This window comes from Garra rufa, chromosome 16, assembly GCF_049309525.1.
Source record: "Garra rufa chromosome 16, GarRuf1.0, whole genome shotgun sequence".
In the NCBI taxonomy this organism is placed as follows: Eukaryota; Metazoa; Chordata; class Actinopteri; order Cypriniformes; family Cyprinidae; genus Garra; species Garra rufa.
This window is the reverse complement of record NC_133376.1, coordinates 35684176-35708916: the sequence shown is the minus strand read 5'-3', so window position 1 is coordinate 35708916 and position 24741 is coordinate 35684176. Positions and strand designations below refer to the sequence as shown.

General features: G+C 35.9%; 1 protein-coding gene across 2 annotated transcripts; it reads left to right on the top strand.

The window, feature by feature from the left end:
* Nucleotides 1-1084: 1084 nt before the first annotated feature.
* On the top strand, nt 1085-24532 carry stag2b (STAG2 cohesin complex component b). 2 transcript variants are annotated; one of them, XM_073820139.1, is made up of 28 exons: nt 1085-1285; nt 1366-1517; nt 4145-4218; nt 4329-4452; nt 4579-4677; nt 4846-4925; nt 6154-6261; nt 6423-6534; nt 7551-7668; nt 7754-7857; nt 7964-8056; nt 8147-8236; nt 8321-8524; nt 9476-9546; nt 9670-9757; nt 11015-11095; nt 11188-11280; nt 11360-11534; nt 11893-12032; nt 14040-14141; nt 14232-14380; nt 14476-14604; nt 14698-14903; nt 17341-17569; nt 18430-18567; nt 18660-18786; nt 22104-22181; nt 22465-24532. In XM_073820139.1, the coding sequence occupies exons 1-28, from the start codon at nt 1105-1107 to the stop codon at nt 22486-22488; spliced, it is 3369 nt and encodes a 1122-aa protein (XP_073676240.1). In that variant the 5' UTR covers nt 1085-1104; the 3' UTR covers nt 22489-24532. The 2 variants fall into 2 exon arrangements, with proteins under 2 accessions (XP_073676240.1, XP_073676239.1); XM_073820138.1 differs by having other exon boundaries at nt 22104-24532.
* The last annotated feature ends 209 nt before the right edge of the window (nt 24533-24741 follow it).

Genomic DNA, 24741 nt, shown 5'->3' with positions numbered 1-24741 from the left:
TCACTAAAACATATTCAGTATTCCTCCAATTTAATAAAAACAGTGAAAAGCAACTCAGAATATGACACAAACCTATAAGATGTTAAACAATATATATATATATATATATATATATAATATATATATATATATATATATATATATATATATATATATATATTGTGTATTTAATCCCATTTTATTAACTCGTGTCTTGCTGCTGACCTTCGATGATCCAATTCAACCATACTAATAAGCAAATTTTAGTCAAGATAAACTTTTTTAATTGCTGTAGAGTGTTCTTCTGCATTCTACTCTACAGATGTGAATTTACTTTTCCTTCAGCCTGAGGCTTTTGGTGTGAAAGGGCTTTACATTTGCCAAAAATATCACTTTTTATATTAAAAACAAACAAGCAAGCCCTGGCTAGATTTTAAAATAACACTAAATTAAGGCAATGCATTACTTTCCATAAAAATGTTACTATTTTTAGAATAAATGTGAACATGCATTAGTTCATCTCACTCAAAAAACAAATTCAGTATTTCACAAAATGAATAAAAACAGTGAAATGCAACTTAGAATATGACGCAAACCTACAATATGTTAAACAATACATATATATTTTGTGTATTTAATCCCATTTTATTATAGTGTCTTGCTGCTGACCTTTGATGATCCAATTCAGCCATACTAATAAGCTAATTTTACTATCGATAACTTATTTGTATTTATTTTTTAATTGCTGAATAGTGTTTTTCTGCATTCTACTGTACAGATGTGAATTTACTTTTCCTTCAGCCTGAGTCTTTTGGTGTGAAAGGGCATTTACATTTGCTGAAAATATCACTTTTTGTAATAAAAACAAACCAGCAAGCCCTGGCCAGATTTAAAAAAAAAAATAACACAATAAGGCAATGCATTACTTTCCATAAAAAGAAACTAAGTAACTTAATCAGTTACTCTTTTTTTTAGGTAACGCAATATTGTAATGCATTACTTTTAAAAATTACTTTTTTCCAACACTGTTCATCACCCACTAGTGTGTTTTGTGAATTATTTTGTGCACGCATTAACCAGTGAGTGTTGATGTTATTGCAGGACAGCGGTGATTACCCACTTACCATGGCCGGGCCGCAGTGGAAGAAGTTCAAGTCTAGTTTCTGTGAGTTTATTGGCGTGTTAGTGCGGCAGTGTCAGTACAGCATCATCTATGACGAATACATGATGGACACAGTCATTTCACTGCTCACCGGACTCTCTGACTCTCAAGTCCGAGCCTTCAGACACACCAGCACACTGGCAGGTCAGTATCTCTGCTGCTTTATAAATTAACTTTTTGTTTTAAACAGTCCAAACAAGATGCAATTTTTTCTCCCCCCATAGCTATGAAGCTGATGACGGCCCTCGTGAATGTAGCTCTGAACCTCAGCATCAACATGGACAACACTCAGCGGCAGTATGAAGCAGAGAGGAACAAGATGATTGGCAAGAGGGCCAACGACAGACTAGAGCTCCTGCTTCAGAAACGCAAGGAGGTGAGTGTCTAAGACAGAAGATGATGCATACGTTTGAATAAATTCTGCATGTTGACGTTGTCTTAGAGCAACTGCAAAAGCTGAAAAGGGAATAAATGAATCCTTCAGAGGATCATAGGATTCATTGCGTTCTTCCCTGTGGAGATTCACTTCCCTTTGTGTGAGGCTGCCAGGTCACTGCAGCGTTTGCTGCTTTTCTTCCAAACACCTACGCCTCTGTTGGCCAACAGCCACAAACAAAACAAACACACGACCAACCAAACACTCAGCATGTTTTATCTGTACTCTTTCCTTCTACTTTAAAGCTGAGTAAACATGGATAAAGTAATTAAAGAAAGATCCTGTTCTAATGAGAACTCTGTGTTATTGTGGGCTCTCGGGTCAACCGCAGCGCTCTTGCTCTGTCAGCGCCCGTGGGGTTAGAGCTCGCCTGAATGGCCGAGTACGAAAGCTGTGTTTAACTGGTGCTGTAAATTAACTGGGTTATGTAATAACAGGGCCTGCTGTTATGCCATCTGCGTGTGTGAGTGTGCTTTATTGATGTCTTGATAGTATTGAATTAAACCACGTGGATGCACAGAGAAGATGAGTTGTAATGTAGTTAGTTTAAAGGAGTTTGACTGCATCTGTGGCACGCTCTCAATTTATATATGTGACCTCTTAAGTAGTGCAGGCATCTTTTTCTTTTATGACATAAATCATTAGGATATTAAGTAAAGATCATGTTCCATGAAGATATTTAGTAAATTTCCTTCTGTAAATATATCAAAACTTTTTGTTTAGTAATATGCAGTGCAAAGAAATTCATTTGGAGAACTTAAAAGGTGATTTTCTCAGTATTTAGATTTTTTTTTTTAGCACCCTCAGATTCCAGATTTTCGAATAGTTGTATCTTAGCCAAATATTGTCTTATACCAACAAAACATACATCAATGGAAAGCTTATTTATTCGACTTTTAGATAAATAATTACACTTATGACTGCTTTTGGTAAATGGTGGTAAATCAGCTGTAATTCAAGCTTCTTTTTTTTTTTTTTCCTTTTTTTTTAATTTACAGCAGTTAGGAGTGTCCAAAGATGATGAAACGCCTGTGCAGATAAAGAAAAGTGTACTAAAGTATTATTAATAATTATTGTAGTTTAATTGCATTTTAAATATGGTTTAAATGAAAATAATTAAAATTCTGAATTCCACAAGATCAAAGTGCTGAGCTGCTTCATCAATTCTACTCGTTAAATGGATTTGCATGACTTTTCTAGTTATTTGTGATTTACTGGATAAGGATTTTAACAAATATATTTTTCCAAAAATATTTAGAAATTATTAAAATATTATAGATATAGATTACTATCGTTGTTTACATTATATGTGACACTGGACCACAAAACCAGTAATAAGGGTTGATTTATTTTGCAAAAAAAAAAAAAAATCTAAATATTGACAAAATCGCCTTTAAAGTTGTCTAGATAAAGTTCTTAGCTAACTTTAGTAATCAAAAATTAAGTTTTGATATATTTATGGTAGGAAATTTACAAAATATCTTCATGGATATAATTTTGACCCATACAATGTGTTTTTGGCTATTGCTACAAATATACCTGTGATACTCAGGATTGGTTTTGTGGTTCAGGCTTACGTATGTCCAGGTTTTCTGTGGTAACTTTAGTTCTTAATAGGAAGCCTTGGTATTAAGACTTGTATGGCTTATTATCACATATGTTGTATCTCTTATTGAAATGTGTAGTAGAAAAACCATGAAATATTTGTCAAATATCGTTTTTACATATTTTGGACGATGAGGGGTTCCATTAGTTTGATGACGTGAAAGGGTTGGACTCGGTGAGCTACTGGCGCTACCTATTGCTGTTTTGACCGCAAAACAACTCTGAATACACAACTCGAAAAATAAAATACAGATACAATAATGTGGTGATGATGGATATAAACATAGGCCTAAACCACATGCTGTACCGTGGATTTTTCCCCACAAGAAGTCTAAACGCCAGATATCGAGTGAAATCCATGCTGAGAATCTCCTTTAGTGGCTGCGGCGTCATGAAGAGCTTCGGAATGTTTACATCCTGTCAGGATGACATCTAGTGTTTCTCGTCTCTGCCGTTTGTAAGCTCTTTCAGTAGCTGTGGTCCACAAAAAAGTGGAGAGAATAAAGACACAGTCTTTAGGAAGTTTTATTCATCTACAGTCATGTTCCCATTCTTTTCTACTCTTTTTACAGCTAGGAAAGCAGTGAGGATGTACAGCGCTTCTCTTGTTGCCCTTTTCTGAGTTGTGTTGCAATAAAAATAGCAACCAAATCACACCATCTTTGGAGGATCACACCAAAGATGGATATCATGCTGCACTGTGATCAGATCATGGTCACATATGGCCATGTGCTAAGCATGCATAAAACTAAATGAATCACATATTTGTGAGCCCTTGACCTGAAAAGAGAGAGCTGTTACTCCAAGTTATAGAAACTGATAATAATTAGAAACTAAAAAGAAAAGCTAAATATAAGATATCAGATTTAGATTTTTAGATACAAACTTATGTCTAGTAATGCAGGTTACCATTATGTGCTGCCTACAGCAATGATTATAATAACCTGTTGTTTTCTTTACAGTTGCAAGAAAATCAAGATGAGATTGAAAACATGATGAATGCCATTTTCAAGGGTGTCTTTGTTCACCGATATCGGTATGCACAAACTCTCATCACCAATTACTACTTCAGTGATTACTCAATAATACTCTGATGTGTTCCCGTGGGTGTCTGTGGGCTTAAGTGCTTCTGTTATTCCTCCTCAGTGATGCAATAGCAGAGATCCGGGCGATCTGCATCGAGGAGATCGGCGTGTGGATGAAAATGTACAGTGATGCATTTCTTAACGACAGCTATCTTAAGTATGTGGGCTGGACCATGCACGACAAGGTGAGGATTCAATCGTTTTTCTCTTCCATTTTCTTTAATCCCTAAATATAGTGTCAGATGGAGCTAGTCACGACACAATCCTGAAGTTGGAACGAAAGCGTAACTCTCTTCCTCTCTCCCTCTCAGCAAGGTGAGGTGCGTCTGAAGTGTCTCACGGCACTGCAGGGGCTGTACTATAACCGCGAGCTCAATGCCAAACTGGAGCTTTTCACCAGCCGCTTCAAGGTGAGAGAACCATCTGGGGAAGCTTCTCATCCAAAATAGAGCAAACACAGAAATTAGTCATCAGAACACTCCTCTGTGAAATTAAGAGTTTAATTAAATGATTTTGTTGATTTTTATGGATATTTTTAGTATTTTAAAATAAAAACGGGTTGTCTGTTTCTTCATCAGGATCGCATTGTATCCATGACGCTGGACAAAGAGTACGACGTTGCAGTACAAGCAATAAAACTGCTCACACTGGTGTTACAGTACGTGTAAAACAGACACTGAATACACTTACTACTATAGCAGTTTCTTGCACCATTCCAAAAATAAATTAAGAGTTAAAAGTTGCTAAATTGATAAAAAGAAAAAAATTCAGAACTTTGTTCATCAAAGAATCCGAAAAAAAAAAAAAAATCTATCAGTTACCAAGCAAGGATTAAAGAAATTCACTTCCAGAACAAATATTACAGGTAATCTACTCACCTTCTCGTCATCCAAGATATTCATGTCTTTCTTTCTTCAGTCATAAAGAAATAGTTTTTTAAGGAAAACATTTCAGGATTTCTCTCCATATAGTGAACTTCTGTGATGCTTGTGAGTTTAAACTTCCAAAATGAAGTTTAAATGCAGCTTCAAAGGGCTCTAAAGAAGGGTCTTATCTAGCGAAATGATCAGTTATATTCCAAATCAATTTTTACAATTTTCAACCTCAAATGCTCGTCTTGTCTAGCTCTGTGTATTCTGCTTCAAGACAGATAGGGTTGGACAAAAAAACTCCCATCTCACGTTCTCCTCCAACTTTAAGATCGTCCTACATTGCTGCAGAAGTACCAATTTTGAAGTTATGAGATGGAAGTTTTTCGACATACCCTAACTGTCTTGAACACGCAGAGCTAGACAAGACAAGCATTTGAGGTTAAAAAGTATATAAACTATTTTTTATTTTATTTTATTTTTTTAGAATATAACTGGTCGTTTTGCTAGATAAGACCCTCCTTCCTCGGCTGGAATTGTTTAGAGCCCTTTGAAGCTGCATTTAAATTGCTTTTTGGAAATTCAAACTTGTAGGAACCATAGAAGTCCACTATATGGACAAAAAATGTTTTCCTCAAAAAACATACCCACTTGTCATCCAAGATGTTCAAGAAATTGAGTAAATTGTTCTGGAAGGAACTTCTTCTTTACACAACTGTTTATTAACATATAAAAACATACAACATATACAAATAAAAGTTTCTTGAGCAGAAAATCAGCATATCAGAATGATTTCTGAAAGATCATGTGACTGAAAACTGGAGTAATGATGCTGAAAAATCAGCTTTAAGATCACAGGAATAATTATATTTTAATTATATTCACTGTTAACTTCAAATCAAAGAAGTGTACTTGTAGTACAAAAAAGATAATTGTGCAAGAAACACTATAGACAAAACTAGCTGTGATAATCATGATGACAGGATGCTCATATGCTGTTGTTGTTTGGTATTACAGTAGCAGTGATGAGGTTTTGACTGCAGAAGACTGTGAGAGCGTGTACCACCTAGTGTATTCGGCCCACCGACCCGTCGCTGTGGCAGCAGGAGAGTTCCTCTTTAAGAAGTGAGTTTCACCAATTCATTCACTCTTTTCTATAAACCCAGTCTCCGACCTATTGAAAGTCATAAAACTATTGACTGCATCTAGACTGAGTGGAAACGTCTATGATTAGACAATAGCTTTAAGTAAACTGAATAGCTTTACGTTTTCATCTTTGTTTGCAGACTGTTCAGTCATCGAGACCCTGAAGATGACAGTATGCCCAAGAGACGAGGCAGACAGAGTGTGAACGCCAACCTCATCAAAACCACTGTCTTTTTCTTCCTGGAGAGTGAGGTGAACTAACATAAACAACATCATTGAAAATAAAGAGTCAAAATCAGTAATAAGTCAGTGTTGTTTGTATGATAAAGTTGAATTGTGCAATTTCTATGCAACCAGTGTCATCAAACAGTACTGCAAAAGTGATGATTTTTAAACAGTTTTATTAAACACACCTTCTACATACATTGTGTGCTCTGGTATATCAGTTTTCTTTTATTGTAGACAGCTTAAAGGGAACCCTGGGTATTAAAGGAACACTCCACTTTTTTTGGAAATATGCTCATTCTCCAACTCCCCCCCCGAGTTAATACGTTGAGTTTTACCATTTTGAAATCCATTCAGCCGTTCTCCTGTTCTGGCAAGATCACTTTTAGCATAGCTTAGCATGGATCATTGAATCCTATTAGACCAATAGCATCGCATTCAAAAATGACCAACGAGTTTTGATATTTGTCCTTACGGCAGCAAACATCCTTGACTATTACGCCGGAATGGAAGAGTAGTTCCTAATCTTATCGGCCTAGAAAATCACAGCTTTACATTTTTCGCCGGTATTAGTGCATGTTATAACTACAGAAGAGTCAAGTTTTAAATTGGACAAATATCGAAACTCGTTGGTCATTTTTGAACGCGATGCTACTGGTCTAATAGGATTCAATGATCTATGCTAAGCTATGCTAAAAATGGAGTGTTCCTTTAAGACTTGCATGGCTTAATATAAATGTTAAAATTGAGATTGAGAATAAGAATAAATAATTGAATAAATAACCTTTCCATTGATGTATGGTTTGTTAGGATAAGGCAATATTTGGACCGAGATACAACTATTTGAAAATCTAGAATCTGAGGGTGCTAAAAAACCTAAATATTGAGAAAATCACCTTCAAAGTTGTACAAATAAAGTTCTTAGCAATGCATATTACTAATCAAAAATTAAGTTTTGATATATTTATGATTTGTGGGATAATATTAGTATTTTATTTTCATTTGTTGTAAGATCTTATAAGGTGTTATGTTTTGATCCACAGCTTCATGAGCATGCAGCCTACTTAGTAGACAGCATGTGGGACTGTGCAGCAGAGATCCTGAAGGACTGGGAGTGCATGATCAGCCTACTACTGGATGAGCCAATGCCTGGAGAGGAAGGTCTGACCCAGTGACAAACCACTAGAACATACAGGGTTGCTCCAAAGGGAGTGAGAGATTAATTACCTTTGTGTGTGTTTTCCAGCACTGACAGACAGACAGGAGACGGCCCTGATAGAGATCATGCTGTGCACCATCCGTCAGGCTGCAGAGTGCCATCCTCCTGTAGGCAGAGGCACAGGCAAGAGGGTAAGACCTGATGCCACACGAGTCGACCAGCCCTTGAAGACGAATCCCTGCTTTCACATGTTGCCTGTTACATGCTGTTCTCAATTCTCACTTGATCTTTTTTCAGGTTCTGACAGCGAAGGAGAAGAAAACTCAGCTTGATGACCGGACGAGAATGACGGAAATCTTCGCTATAGCACTGCCAGCTTTACTTGCAAAGGTTAAAGTCTATTGAAATCAAAGACAGGGTGAAATAGTATTTACAAAGCATTGAAACTGATGACATGTTTTTTCTTTTTCTTTCTTACAGTACTCTGTGGATGCAGAGAAAGTGACAAATTTGCTGCAGCTGCCCCAGTTTTTTGATCTGGAGATCTATACCACAGGGCGTTTGGAAAAGGTCTTTAACAGAATGAACACTGATAATACACAATAGGCTGATTGTGCAGCATATGAATGACAGATGTTTTTCTCTCTCTAAAAGCACCTGGATTCATTGTTAAGACAAATCAGAGAGATTGTGGAGAAGCACACGGACACAGATGTGCTCGAGGCTTGCTCGAAAACCTACCACGCCCTGTGCAACGAGGAGTTCACTATCTTTAACCGGGTGGATATCGCCCGTAGCCAGCTCTTAGATGAGCAAGTGGACAAGTTCAACAGGCTACTGGAAGACTTCCTGCAGGAGGTGAGGGCAGCGGGTGGCTCAGGGTGGAGCGTCAGGAGCACTTTGATGTTGCTTTTTGTTTGCATAGGAACAGCGGTTTGGCAAAATTGTTTGAGGTTTCTCTTACTAGTCCATCTAGTATAAAATGTAAAAAAACAACAACAACAACATGCACCTCCATTTGTTTTAGAAAAAAAAAAACACATCTAGGAAATTCATATGATCATATCTTGATGTTTATGACACTAATATAGCCTGTATTGTTCAGAGCTTTCTTAAAGGAGAAATTTACTTCCAGAACAAAAATTTACAGATAATTTTCTCACCACCTTGTCATCCAAGATGTTCATGTCTTTCTTCCTTCAGTCGTAAAGAAATTGTTTTTGAGGCAATTTTTGAAGTTTGAACTTCCAAAATTCAGTTTAAATGCAGCTCTAAACAATCTCAGCCAAGGAAGAAGGGTCTTACTTAGTGAAACGATCAGTTATTTTCTAAAAAAAAAAAAAAAAAATTTAATAAATTCCTCAAATCTTGTCTAGCTCTGTGTGAACTGTGCATACTGGGTCAAAACAGTTTGGGTATGTTGAAAAACTCATCTCACTTTCTCCTACAACTTCAAAATCGTCCTACATTGCTGCAGAAGTACTGACCCAGTGTTTACAAAGTGAACGCATAGGGGGGCAAACACCCTTTAGAAAAAAGTAAAACAGGGATGTAGGGCAATTTTTCTACATACCCTAACTGTCATGAACTGGAGTACACACAGAGGTAGACAAGACGAACGTTTAAGGGTAAAAGCAATACAAAATGTTACATTTTTAGAGCAATTTGAAGCTGCATTTAAACTGCATTTTGGAAGTTCAAACTCGTGGGCACCATAGAAGTCCACTATATGAAGAAAATCTGAATGCTGCCATAATGTATCAGAAGCTTGGTTGCAGTTGTCTTACATATAGCTTGTTTCCTCCACAGGGTGAAGACCCTGATGAAGATGATGCTTATCAAGTTCTGTCCACACTGAAGAGGATCACAGCTTTCCACAAGTAAGGCATCCCTGTCTCACCTCCCCTGAGTATTATCAAGTGTTTCTCTCCAACAGATTATCACCCTAGGTTAAGGCTGTAATTTACTTTTCTAACACCCATTCCACACCTTTTTGTGTTTAGCGCTCATGACCTTACCAAATGGGACCTCTTCACCAGCAACTACAAGTTACTGAACACTGGTATTGAAAACGGAGACATGCCTGAACAGGTATTTTCTTCACAGTTGTTACTTGATATATGTGACCCTGCACCACAAAACCAGTCTTAAGTAGCACGGGTATATTTGTAGCAATAGCCAAAAATACATTTTATGGGTCTAAATTATCGATTTGTTTTTAATGCCAAAAATCATTAGGATATTAAGTAAAGATTATGTTCCATGAAGATATTTAGAAGAATTCCTACGGCAAATATATCAAAACTTAATTTTTGATTTGTAATATGCATTGCTAAGAACTTCATTTGAACAACTTTAAAGGCAATTTTCTCAATATTTATTCTCAATATTTCTCAATATAGTGTCTTATCCTAACAAACTATACCACCTTTAATGGAAAGCTTATTGATTCAGCTTTCAGATATATAGATATAAAATTAAAATTGTACACTTATGACTGGTTTTGTGGTCCAGGGTGACCTAATAGTTGTGACTTTATTTCTTTGTATTCTGTGTTTATTTTTTAAGATTTGCCACTTGTTTTTCTTAATTAAAACATTATAGCCAACAATTTTGTCTCCATCTCTCAAAATTATGGAACTGTTCTCTTTTTTTTTTTTTTATTGACTTAATATCTTACAATTGTGACCTTGTGTCTCAGAATTGAGGCCTCACTTTTCACCTTTCGTTTCTAATAGTTGCAACTTAACATTGACAGTTTTCATAATTGAGATCAGTTTATATAAGTGTGAATAATTTAGGTGATTGAATAAATTTTGAGAAGACTGAGAAAAGTCACAGACACCTTTAAAATTGCTCACATTATCAGAGTTTATTTGCTATAGTTAATTTTTTTTTATAAATTATGACAAAAGTCGAGTTAAACTGTCAGAACAAATTCTTCTTGATAACATCAGATAACTTTTGATAGAAAGGTGTATAACAAAAAATAGTCAGGTCGAAGTGTTAAATAAAATTTTTGGTTCCAATTTTTATCAGTTTTACTAGTTCACTGTATGAAGATTTTTTTTTTTTGCATAATATGTCACAGTTTACTTTATTTTGCTATCCTCACTTACATAATTTAACTATAGTGTCCTGTACCCACTAGTAAAAAAAATATCAAATTACATCTGGTGTCTGAATAGTTTTTTGTTTGATTGTATATTTTATTGACAGTATTTCTCAGAATTGCAACTTGCAGTCTCACAGTGCGATTTAGTTACTCTTTACTCTATGGCAAAAAATGAGACTTTGCTTTTGCCTCATGATTGTCAGGTAACTTTACTGTTTCTCTGTATGTTTCAGATTGTCATTCACGCACTGCAGTGCACACATTACGTCATCCTTTGGAGCTTAGCCAAGGTCTCTGAGGGCTCTTCTAAAAAGGTAGCTCCCATTCATATGATTTGTATGCATTCATCCTTTCTCCTTATTTGCTGTGGTTTGTTGGATGTCAACAATGCATTTGGTCTCTGTAGGAGGACATGTTGACTCTGAGGAAGCAGATGAGGGCATTTTGTTTAATGTGCCAGCGTTACCTAACCAGCGTCAACACCGCCGTCAAAGAGCAGGTCGGTATCAAAGGTCACAAGAAGTCGTTATCCCTCATGCTACAAACAGCCTGTACCTTAACTGTATGTTCTCCCTCAGGCCTTCACCATCCTCTGTGACCTGCTGCTGATCTTCAGCCATCAGATCGTCTCAGGAGGGAGGGAAGCTCTCGAGCCCCTAGTATACACATCTGAAGCGTCTCTGCAGTCCGAGCTTCTCAATTTCATCCTGGACCATGTCTTCATTGACCAGGATGATGACAGCAACAGCACAGGTCTATCACTGTTAATGGCATAATGACTTTCGGTTAGAGCTAACAAGCTTTGCTGAATGGATTTAGCGCCCATGGATATTTAATGTTCAATGCTAACACTAAGACAACACAGGAAATTGGCTTTAGAATTGTTTAATTGATTTAAAGATTAAAGGCTCTAGCAATACTTAATCCTGTTGTGAACTGAGCTTTAGCTGAAGTAAACTGACTAGTTTCAAAGGAGAATTGTTGGATAAATATCAACACACTTTCCTTCTTTGGTTGTGAAGAAACGTGTTCCAATGGTGACCAATAGAGGGCAGCAGTTCTCCATGTAGTGCAAGCAGTATTTTAAACGTCTGTTTTCTCTTACCAACAGATGGGCAGCAGGATGATGAAGCTGGAAAAATCGAAGCTTTGCACAAGAGGCGAAACCTGCTGGCCGCATACTGCAAACTCATTATCTACAATGTAGTTGAGATGAACACTGGTGCAGATATTTTCAAGCAATACATGAGGGTGAGTCTTTCAGATACTGGTGCTAAAAAGGTATCGCGATACCCTGCTTTAACAAATGGTACGATTACGCATTTTTACTAGTACTGGTACTTAAAGAAAGCACTTTGACAAGAGCCGTATTAACACTGTTCATTTAGGGTGCTATGATTAAAGTGAAGCAGAAAACATGGACGGAATCGCGGAATCCAGTTATATAAAACAGAATTTACTGTATAACATGGAAAATCACAGATTTTGTCTATTTAAATATGAATCCTGCACATTCTGTGCGTTTCTGTGTGAATGAATGGATGCGCAGTTAACTACACACTTTTTGAAGCACATGTGACACAGTGTTTTCAGCCTCTGCGGCCTCAATTTAAGAATAAGAATACATGAACAATCTCTAGAACTGCTGTGAGAGTCAGTTCATGAGCATTTTACCGTTACTTTTGAGAAAAACCCGTTCTCATATCACAAACCGAAACATAAAAGGAAGCAACCCGTCAAAATAATAGTTTGGTTTAACTTGACAGAAATATTACTTAATGTATATTAATGCGATTAGTACTAATACTAATAATAAAAATCTTATTAATATTTACCAGAAAAATTATTTGCCAGAATTTATTTACAAGAAAAAGGCACACCTAAGAGCCTTAAATTTTCTCAAAAATCGGTCGTACACCTAATAATCCGGTTCGCCTTATGTGTGCACTGAGTTCCAAAATCTGTAAAAATGTTGTGCGACTTTGGTAAGCGCTCCGCTTGACTTTGATGGATTTGTAGGAGAAGATTAATTAAAAATAATGCGAGTGTATTGTTAAATAGTAGAATATAGTTCAACTAAACTCACTGTTTTGCTTCTGTTACCTTTTTTGTATGTTTTAGCATGCGCCTTATAATACGGTGCGCCTTATGTATGGGTTAAGTACAGAAATAGACCCCATAATTGAGACTGCACCTTATAATCCGGTGCGCCTTATGGTGCAGAAAATACGGTATTTATAAAAATCCAATTAATCTTTATAATTAAATTAGACATGCTTTTGATTATTCAAATTTAATGAAACTATTAAAATAAAAGTTTGGTTTAACTTGACAGAAATATTACTTCATGTAAAGATAGTAGGTACTCCTACTAATAATTAAAATCTTATTAAAACAATATTTCATGAATATTTACCAGAAAAATTATTTGCCAGAATTTTTTACAAGAAAATTGTAAATACACAAGACAGTATTTCTGAAAACAAAATAAATAAATAATTATTTATAGAAATCGAATTAATCTTTATAAATTAATTAGACATGCTTTTGATTATTTAAAGTTAATGAAACACATTAATAGAAACCGATTTACTGAATTTGACAAATATAATAATGTATTTTACAGGGCCTTAAAATGAATTTGTTAAACCTTTAAGAAATTGCTTTTTAAATTGTGTGCATTTCATGATTTAAATTAATTAGAAATGCTTTTTATTCATGTTTTTAAACGTAACCATTAAAATAAAAAAAAATTCAAAACACAATCCAGAAAAAAACAGAATTTGGGAATAAAACTAATTTCATAGGGCCTTATTTCATTTGTGTCTTTGTCATTTGTCCTTTAGTTTGTTACTTGTGTCTATGTTCTTATTATCAATATCAAAGATAATAACAAAAATTGACCATATCATAATATAAATTGTTATTGTGAAATAAAATTACTATATCATGAAATAAGATTTCGCTTTATCATTTATACTCTTATAAAAGTTGCAAAGATCTCTACATACTTTAGGCTTAGTAGTTGTTCACCATGGTCCTGTGTAGTGGCACTGCCATGTGTTTTTTATTATGAGAATAAGAGATGAAATGCTTTTTTTAATAGATTAAATAATTATAACCTCCATTTGGATCATCTAGTATCAATTCATTAGTAGTATCAAGATATTGTAGTCTGGTATCGTATCAGAATCAAAATCTTGGTATTGTGACAACACTGTTTTCACTTAATGGCAATTTTTTCTGTTTCCAATCCAGTATTACAATGACTATGGTGACATCATCAAGGAAACTATGAGCAAGACAAGACAGATCGACAAAATCCAGTGTGCAAAGACACTCATTCTGAGCTTACAGCAGGTCAGTGACAGTAAAAGGTTTCATATCTGCCATCAAAACAGGTTTTATTCGCAGGTTCTTGATTTATCGTTCTCCCTTTGCTGAGTGCAGCTGTTCAATGAGATGCTGTCGGATCTGGGACCCAGCTTTGACCGCTCATCCTCATCTTTCTGCGGCATTAAAGAGCTCGCTCGACGCTTTTCTCTGACTTTTGGTCTGGATCAGCTCAAAACCAGAGAGGCTATCGCCATGTTACACAAGTAAGTTTCCATTCAGTTCTTCTTGGAGAAAAAAAGCACAATTGTGTGTGCGATTACATTGCATGTTGAAACCCCATTTTGCTTTTTCTTTAAAGGGACGGTATTGAGTTTGCCTTCAAAGAGCTTAATCCTCAAGGGGAGGGCCACCCTCCCCTCAACCTGGCTTTTCTTGACATTCTCAGCGAGTTCTCATCCAAACTCATGCGTCAGGACAAGCGGACTGTGTAAGTAACCATTTGTTGATCTCAGCACGTGTGTTTATAGTTGTGTCATTAGCTGTTAGATCTAATGTTGGTCCGCTCTCTCTGTTTCCAAAGGCACATGTATTTGGAGCGCTTCATGACATTTCAGATGGCCCTGCAGAGAGAAGACTGCTGGCTGCCACTCATCTCTTACAGGAACTCACTGCAGGCGGGTGGTGATGATGACACTATGTCTGTGGTCAGTGGCATCAGTAGCCGAGGCTCCTCCATCAGGAGTAAAAAAGCTAAGCCTGCCACTGGCAAGAGGAAATTACCAGAAGGTAAAACAGTTTGAATCCAAGAAACCAGAAAAGTGATATATTTAATGTGACCCAATAACATGCATTGACACTACCAGTCAAAAGTTTTTGAACAGTAAGATTTTTTTTTTTGTCTCCTCTTCTCACCAAGGCTATGGCAAGCCGTTTTAGCTTAAAATATTCTAAGTGTTACTCGTCGTAATTGCATTTTTACTAGTAACAATTCAATTAGAGATCTCTATAATTAAATTGTTACTAGTAACAATGCCAATTAGAGAGCTCTCTAATTAAATTCTTACTAGTAACAATTATAATTACAGAGCTCTCTAATTCAATTATTACTAGTAACAATTCCAATTACAGAGCTCTCTAATTCAATTATTACTAGTGACTATTCCAATTACAGAGCTCTCTAATTCAATTATTACTAGTAACTATTCCAATTACAGAGCTCTGTAATTTAGTTATTACTAGTAATATGTCTCCATTGACTTCCATTCATTTTTATTTACAGAGCTCTACAGTTGAATTATTACTAGTAGGAATTACAATTACAGAGCTCTACAATTGAATTCTTAATAGTAACAATTCCAGTTAGAGAGCTCTCTAAGTCATTTTTTACTAGTAATAATTACAATTACAGAGCTCTCTAATTCAGTTTTTACTATTAGCAATTCAGATTAGAGAGCTCTCTAATTTAATTATTACTAGTAAGAATGCGATTACAGAGCTCTACAATTCAGTTTTTACTAGTAAAAAACACATTAAAGATATGTTTAAGTGCAGAGCTCTGTAATTGAATTAAAGAGCTCTCTAATTCAGTTCTTACTAGTAACAATTGAATTAGAGAGCTCTCTAAACAAAATTCTTACTTGTAAGAATTGATTTAGAGAGCTCTCTAACTGGAATTGTTACTAGTAATAATTCATTTGTGGAGCTCTCTAATTGAAATTCTTACTAGTAAAAATTCTGTTGTAGAGCTCTGTAATTAAAAATGTATGGAAGTCAATGGAGACATATGACTAGTAAAAATTCATTTGTAGAGCTCTCTAATTGGAATTGTTACTAGTAAGAATTTAATTAGAGAGATTTTTAATTGGCATTGTTACTAGTAAAAATTGTATTATAGAGCTCTCTAATTGAATTGTTACTAGTAAAAATGCAATTACGATGAGTAACGCTTAGTATATTTTAGGCTAAAACGGCTTGCCATACTATGGCTGCATTTATTTGATCTGAAGTACAGCAGAAACAGTAAAATTGTGAAAAATTTTTACTATTTAAAATATTCGTTTTCTATTTAATTATATTTTAAAATGTAATTTGTTTATGTGATCAAAGCTACATTTTCAGCATCATTACTTCAGTCCTCAGTGTCAAATGATCAGAAACCAATATGCTGATTTGCTTTTTAAGAAATATATTTTTTTATTATTATCAACATTTAAAACAGTACATTTTTTCAGGATTCTTTGATTAATTGAAAGACCCAAAGATCAGCAAATTATAGAAATTAATACTTTTATTTAGCAAGGATGTTTTAAATAGATCAAAAGTGATGATAAACACATTTATAATGTATCAAAATATTTCTGTTTTAGATAAATGCTGTTGTTCTGAACTCTTTCTATTCATTAAAGAAACCTGAAAAAAAGTATACTCAGCTGTTTTCAACATAAGAATAAATGTTTTTGAGCAGCAAATCAGAATATTAGAATGATTTCTGATGGATCATGTGACTGGAGTAATGATGATGCTAAAATTTCAGCTTTGAAATCACAGGAATAAATTACATTTTAAAATATATTCGAATAGAAAACATTTTAAATAGTAAAAATATTAAAAAATTTTACGTTTTGCTGTATTTTAGATCAAATAAATGCCGGGACTTATTTAAAAAAAAAATACTGTTCAAAAACGTTTGACTTGTAGTGTATAACACTATAGACTTTTTTTAAGGAACTAAATCATGTTAGTTTTCATTCATGGCGTCAGCATGTTGGCATAGAATGAAAGTTCGTCTGTTTTGTAAATGCATGCTATATATCTTATTGTAAAATTAATTATTTGTGTGTGTGTTTAATTAGCTTTATAACTTGATCTTCTGGTAAAAGTGTAATCTCTTTAGTCCTCTTAAAGGGATAGTTCTCCCAAAAATTATGGAATTTACTCACCCTCAAGTTGTTCCAAACATGTATGACTTGCTTTCTTCTGCTGAACACAGAAGATATTTTAAAGACTATTGGCAACCAAACAATTGACCAGAAATGGTAAATGACTGAATTTTCATTTTTGGGTGGACTGTTGCTTTAAATCCACTCTTGCAAACTCATGTTAATCTGGATTTTTGAATGCAGTGGCCACATCATAAAAATCCAATTAATGATGGCCCAATTTTTTTTTCTTTTTTCTTTCTTTTTTTTTTCAACCTAATGATTGACCTGCTGTCTATGTACAGAGGAGAGCAGCAGCAGCAGCACCGAGGTATGGATGAACCGTGAGCAGAGCATGCAGACGCCCGTCATGATGCCTTCACCCCACCTCACCTCCACCGTCATGAGAGAGCCCAAACGCCTGCGTCCTGAGGAGAGCTACATGGGGGTGTACACCATGACCCCCGATCAGCAACAGCACGCACATTCTCAGACCCCTCAGCCGCAACACCACCAAACACCCATGGACTACAAGTAAGAGCACTGATACTCAAGCTCAAAGCAGAAATTCACTTCCAGAAGAAAAATTACTGATTATTTTAACACTCCCTTGTCATCCAAGATGTTCATGTCTTTCTTTCTTCAGTCGTAAATTAAATTGTGTCTTGAGGAAAACATTTCAGGAATGTTTTTCTATATAATGGACTTCAATTTGAACTTTTAAATGCAGCTTCAAAGGGCTCTAAACGATCCCAGCCGAGGAAGAAGGGTATTATCTAGTGAAACAATCTCTTGTTTTCTGAAAAAAAAACTACAATTTATATACTTTTTAACCTTAAATGCTCGCCCTTTACGAAAAAAAGGTAAAACAGTGATGTAGGGTGGTTTTGAAGGTGCAGAAGGAAATGAGATAAGTTTTTCGACATACCCTAACTGTATTGAACTGGAGAACACGCAGTATGCATGCAAATCGCAGAGCTAGACAAGATGAGCATTTGAGGGTTAAAAAGTATATAAATTGTAATTTTTCTTTTAAGAAAATAACTGATCGTTTTGCTAGATAAGACCCTTCTTCCTCAGCTGAGATTGTTTAGAGCCCTTTAAAGCTGTATTTAAACTGCATTTTGGAAGTTCAAACTCGCAGGCACCATAGAAGTCCACTATATGGAGATAATTCCTGAAGCGTTTTCCTCAAGAAACATAATTTCTCTACAACATGAACATCTTGGAAGACAAGGGGAGAGTAAGTCCTGTAAATTTTTGTTCTTTGAGTTTCTGGATGTGCCATATCACTTTCAGATGTTGTAAAGCTTTGAAAATGTTGTGCATGTGTGCTGCGTAGTGTAGTTTGGGACTGAAGGGATGTAGTGAGGTGTGACGTTATTGTTTTACAGCACACAAGTCACCTGGATGTTAGCACAGAGACAGCAGCATGAGGATGTGGCCAGACAGCAGCAAGAGGAAATGGCCAGACAGCAGCAGGAGAGAGCTATGAACTATGCCAAATTAAGGAGCAACCTTCAGCATGCCATGTAAGGGAACTTTACACTGCATTTCATGTTTGAATGCACACAAAAACATGTTTTTGACGAATATGGTCCCATTGGTTTTCGAATGTTTGCAGTCGTCGAGGAACAGGCCTTATGGAGGATGATGAGGAGCCCATTGTGGAAGATGTTATGATGTCATCAGAAGGCCGAATTGAGGATCTCAATGAAGGCATGGACTTTGACACCATGGATATTGATCTGGTAATAAGCTTATGCTAATGCCAATTAGTTTTAATGATTTTGGTCTCTAAGAGTAGACTTTTTGGTAAATGACAGTGTATGGGACTGTTCAGAAGTTTAGGGTATGTATGATTTTATCTTTTAATGTTTTGAAAAGAAGACAGTTATGGTTACCAAGGCTGAATAGATTTGGTGAAAAATATAGTAATAACAGTAATATTGTGAATAGGGATGCACCGAATGTTCAGCCGAAAATAGCAAAAAAGCTCTTTCGGTGTTTGGCGAATAAGTGAAAAGGCCGAATAAATTATACCCAACAATGACATGACGCGATCAAATAGAGGTGCGCACAAATGCAGCAAACATGTCGGCAGTATGGAAGCATGGAAGCAAACTGTCCGAGAAAGATGCAAAAATCAATACAAGCACTGACAGCAAGAGACTGTTTGTTATCGCATCGCATGTCTTCCATGGAATGCGAAATGGCCTTAAACCATTAGTAAATAAACTACAGAACGTTATGTTGTCTAATACATGCACAAATTGTGTTTATTCTGACAGCGCTGCACAAGCTTGTTAGCCAGGGTTCAAAGTCCAAAGTGTGAGGAAAATCTGCACTGAAACAGCTTAATGAGAATCATTCATAAATCTGCTGCTGTCAGCAAAAAGTAGTACTGAAGTCTTCTTGTGGGTTTTTGCCAAAATAAAAGTCAACATTCATTCTTAGGGTGTACTCACACTAGGCAGTTTGAACCGTGCCCGAGTGCGTTTGACCACCAAAGCGCGGTTAGTTTGACTAGTGTGAGTGCTCCGGTCCGTGCCCGGGCACGGCTCGTTTAGCTGTCCCTAGCCCGCTTGGAAGAGGTGGGCCAGAGCACGGTTCAGTTGACCTCGGGCGCGGTTCGCATGCAGTGTGAGCGCTAACTGTGCTGGAGCACGGAACAGGACACGTGACGTCGCGTTTTTGTGAGGTAATCAACGTTTTTATAGTCCGTAATCAAAGCTGCAAAGTCCTTGCTGCACTTCAGCTGGTACCTTGCAAACCTCCTCATACGAGCAGCACGATTGCGCGAAAATTTTTGTACCACAAAGGCGATAGACCTGTTTAACAATAGGCTGTGGATCACCGCAGAACAAACGACTCAAAATTACTATCCACAAAGTAAAAAGAGCGATAGACTAAATAGCATTCAGCGAGAGCGCCGCTATTCCTGTTTATCCTGAAAATGTCACACCATAATGACGTAAGCGTGCTCCGGCACGAATGCTGAAACCCTATGTGAGTGCAGGCCAGAGAGGGAGTGGGGAGGGGGGAAAATCGTACTCGGGCTCGGTTCATGGCAACCGTGCCTAGTGTGAGTACACCCTTAGTGTTCTGTAAAATAAAATACAAAAACTAAGACAAAAATAATGATAATAAACATTACAACAGCTCTATTAATACATTTATTATAACATTCTCCTTTGCTCAGCAAGGCTGCATTTATTTGTACAGTAAAAACACATGCCTGATTCAAGAAGGGGGTCTTAAATTGTGCTTTGTTGGTATAATGTCTACTACAATGTTAAAAATGTTCTGTTAAGTAAATATTTTTCAATTGTTGTTTTGTAATTGATTTTTTTTAAAGCAAGACAAAACTGTAAAAAACACATTTTGGCTATTTATGCAATGGTGCAAAAAACTGTTTAATTTTGCTCTGCTTCGGCCAAGAGTTTTCATTTGTGACCCTGGACCACAAAACCAGTCATAAGGTTAAATTTTACAAAACTGAGATGTATACATCATATGTAAGCTCAATAAATAAGCTTTCTATTGATGTATGGTTTGTTAGGATAGGACAATATTTGGCCGAGATACATCTATTTGAAAATCTGGAATCTGAGGGTGCAAAAAAATCAAAATACTGAGAAAATCACCTTTAAAGTTGTCCAAATTAAGTTCTTAACAATGCATATTACTAATCAAAAATTACATTTTGATATATTTATAGTAGGAATTTTACAAAAAATCTTCATGGAACATGATCTTCACTTAATTTCCTAATGATTTTTTGGCATAAAAGAAAAATCAATAAATTTGACCCATACAATGTATTTTTGGCTATTGCTACAAATATACCCCAGCGACTTAAGACTGGTTTTGTGGTCCAGGGTCACATTTTGGTGCATCCCTAATTGTGAAATATTATTGCAATTCAAAATAACTGCTTTTCTATTTTGATATTTCAAAATGTAATTTATTCCTGTGATGCAAAGCTGAATTTTCAGTGTCTTCACTCCTGCTTCGGGAAAACATCAAACAATTAACAGGGCTCGAAATGAACTTTTTTTACTTGGTAGCACTGGTGCTCCCAACTTCAAAAAGTTAGGAGCACCAAAAAAAATTTAGGAGCACCCAATTTCTTTTTAGTAATGCGCCGATCTTGATTCTTCATGGTCGATTCTGATTGCAGATGTTTTACAAGCAAATGTACTGAATCTGGAAGCCTTTTTTATATATATTTATTTTACGCCTTAAGCAAGGGACAAGAATGAATGAAAATATGAGTACATGAACAAGATGTTTGTTTTCTCTATTATAGGTACAGCCATTTAAATTAGAGGCAACCACTGCATTTTTAACAATCTACAGTATAAACAACAAAAAATAAACGACACTTCTTTCTTCGTGTAGACAATATATGCAGGCACGATCAAAATAGGCTGATCTTTCAATATTCAAGGTGCAAATGACCGATTTTTTTCAGATACAGAGCTATAGACACTATACAACTTATTAAAGCCCACATAATAATAATAGCCTAAATATTTTATGTAGCCTAATTTACGCGTATTGGGGAGTCGCTCTCTAAACGTGGGGTGTTAAAATTGCTTTTGAATGTGCGTGCGCGTTTGACTTTTGGTTTTGTTTTAACGACTGTGCAAAACTCTCGACTGAGCGTGCATTGTACATTACAAGAGATTAATTTAACAAAACCATTTGAAAGTGGGAGGACACAAACAGGATTTTGAAAAGTGTCACAAGTGGAAAATACGCCCCTGCGTGAGTGGAACTCTGCTGCTGAGTTATCCTTTTTTAAAGTGAATGTATTTCAAAACGGTAAAACTCAACTTATTAACTCGGGGGGGGGGGGGGGGGGGTTGGAGAATGAGCCTATTTCCAAAAAAAAAGAGTTCCTTTAATAAAGAATCAGTTTCTTTTAAAAAAAAGGTCTTTTTGATCCAACTTTTGAACAGTACTGCGTATGTAAATGTAATGCAATTTAATTTACTGTAAACGAAATAACACCTCTTTTAGCACATCTCATCCTTACTGACTGCACTTTCGTATCTTGCAGCCCCCATCGAAGAATCGACGAGAGCGATCGGAGCTGAAGCCCGACTTTTTCGACCCTGCCTCCATCATGGATGAGTCTGTAAGAAGCACTCATTTCCTGGGTTATGATGCTTTTCAGCGGTAATGGGGGACTGGTTCACTCCGCCACTAAGGACGTGAAAGAGAGATCACCACTAGATGGCACTAGCAGGAGTGATTTCAGATAGTTTGAATTGCCCTTGTGCAAAAACAAAAAGCCAGAGAGGGGGAGAGCATCTCACTATTATAAATACTAAATCAGACTCATCTGGACTGATGATTGAATGAAACGTTTGTTTGGTAACTCTAAACACTGAACTGAATTTGAACATTTTCTCTTGTAGGTCCTGGGAGTGCCCATGTTTTAAGATTATAATTGGAGGCGTGTGAAGAGAAGAGACATTTTGTGTGAATTCACATTGATTCTCTAAAGAGAATTAAATTCAATGGAGTGATTGGCATCCAAATCAGCTCGTACCATTGACGCTTACTAAAACGCAGAAAGGATAAAGGAGCAATTCAAAGTCTTTGCAATCATTGTGTGGGCTTTCCCTGATCGGGCAAAACAGCGACGGTAGATACTGAACGCCGTGGAATCTCGGACTGTCCTTAGCCATACATGAGTTTATGATAAAAAAGAAACAGATCTATATATATATATAAATATATATATAAATATTTCACGGTCGAACGTCATCATGTTTGAAGAAACATATGTGAGATCTCTTAGAGTTGTGGTATTTCTTGAAACCGGGGGTGAATGCATCTTTTTTAACTTAAAGACAACTTTGTTATGTATAGCCCTTTTGTAATAGTGAGTAATCTGGTGTAAAGTAGTAATTTATAAGCAGGTTTTTGCTCATCATAGTGAGTATTGATATATTTTATTCTTCTTATCTAATATGTGAAATGGAGGAAAACCTCCAGGTCTTTATATCTAGCGTTTAGTTTCCTTTTATTCCACCCTTGAAAATCATGACATGCAACATAAATCAAAACACACAAAGCATCCCGATTTATTTCCGCCTTTGGTGCATTTTGAGGTTTGGTGCAATTTCAGCGACCCGATCAGCGATTGGTGTATGTGAAAATGCCTCGACCAATCGGTGGCCCCGTTGCTGTTTTTGCACCAACGGATGTTTTCATGTGCCAACTGCTTTAGTAAATCAGGCACTTCGAATCCCAGTCGCTCTGTGGAGATGCACAGAAAGGACTTGAATTCTTCCGCTGAGTCACAAGGCTTATCCAAAGATCAGATCTGCTCGCTTGTCCCTCTGAAATCTAAGATCAAGCAAAGAAGAGGAAATCTCTCCAGTAGTGCCATTGTGTTGTCTCTAATAAAACAAAACTTGTTAGTGTAGTATGTCTGGTGGAGATTTTCTTCTCCCTGGTTAGAGCTATGTAGACATCTACATTTAAATAAAGTTATATATAAATATATAAATTGGTGCTGATTTTATAATTGTGCTTTTAGTTTGTTTTCTCTTCCTTTTTATTTTGAAAAGTCCAACTTAGAGTTAAAAGGTTTTGAAATGTATAAGAACATGTCTAAACATGAAAGTGTGTAGCCATGCAGCAAGTTTTGAGATATTTTATATATATATATTTTTTTTTTTCCTTTTTTGTTTTTGTTTGTGTGTGTATTGTTTAAATCTTGTTTTTTTTTTTGTTTTTTGGGTCAGTCTTAAGAGGTTTTTAGGTTTCACCTTTTTCCTAATTGTAAATTAGTTTGGTTGCAAATCATGGACAGAACTGTTTCATTCAGCTAAGTTTGTTTTTTCCCGATATGAAATCTTCAGAGTGTAACGATAACATCCTACGAGATCCTTTTAATGTTACAGCATTGCATTCGGCAGCTCTACGAAGCTTGACTAATACATTAATGCGTTAACTTATATTGCAGACATGTGCATTTTGTCTGGGGTATACTTTTGAATCATTCCATGCCTTGGCCTTAAAACATCCTTGTTTTAAAAAGGAAAAGAAGGTGGTTGTCAAACACAAATCTTCCACGTTGAAACTTTTATGTGAGGTACATTGGATTCCTTTCGCATCAGAAAAGGAGCAGTGCATTTCGAAAATGGCATGAGTGTAATTATTTAAAAGAAGGTGTGCAGACAGATTTTTGAAAGTAAATGCCCTTCGGCTTAACCTGTCTTCTGTTCCTCACCACTACATTAATTAAACTGCTGAATAGATTGTGTAAATATACATGCATTTAAACGTAAAGCTTAATTTTCTAGTGCTTTTTTTTCTGTTAACATTTAAAACATATTATTATCACCTTTTCCCTGTTCAGAGATATAAACTCATACATAACCGTTTCCCTGTCCTCTGTTATCCACTGTAATGTTTCTGATTTGTATCTGTCTGGAGACAGTAAGTTTTTTGAATAAAAGTAAACAAATCTTTCTTGCGTGTTTGTGTGATTTTACAGTATTTATGCAGATGCTTTTATTCAAAAGTGTTTGTAAATACAGTTGTAATTTATTGCATTCATGAACATTTCACGTAGTTGGGCCATTTCACCAAATGGATGCCATTTGATTTCAATTTTTTTTCTATTTTTTATTTTCAGACTAATACACATTTACAGTGCCTTGTGAAAGTATTCATACTCC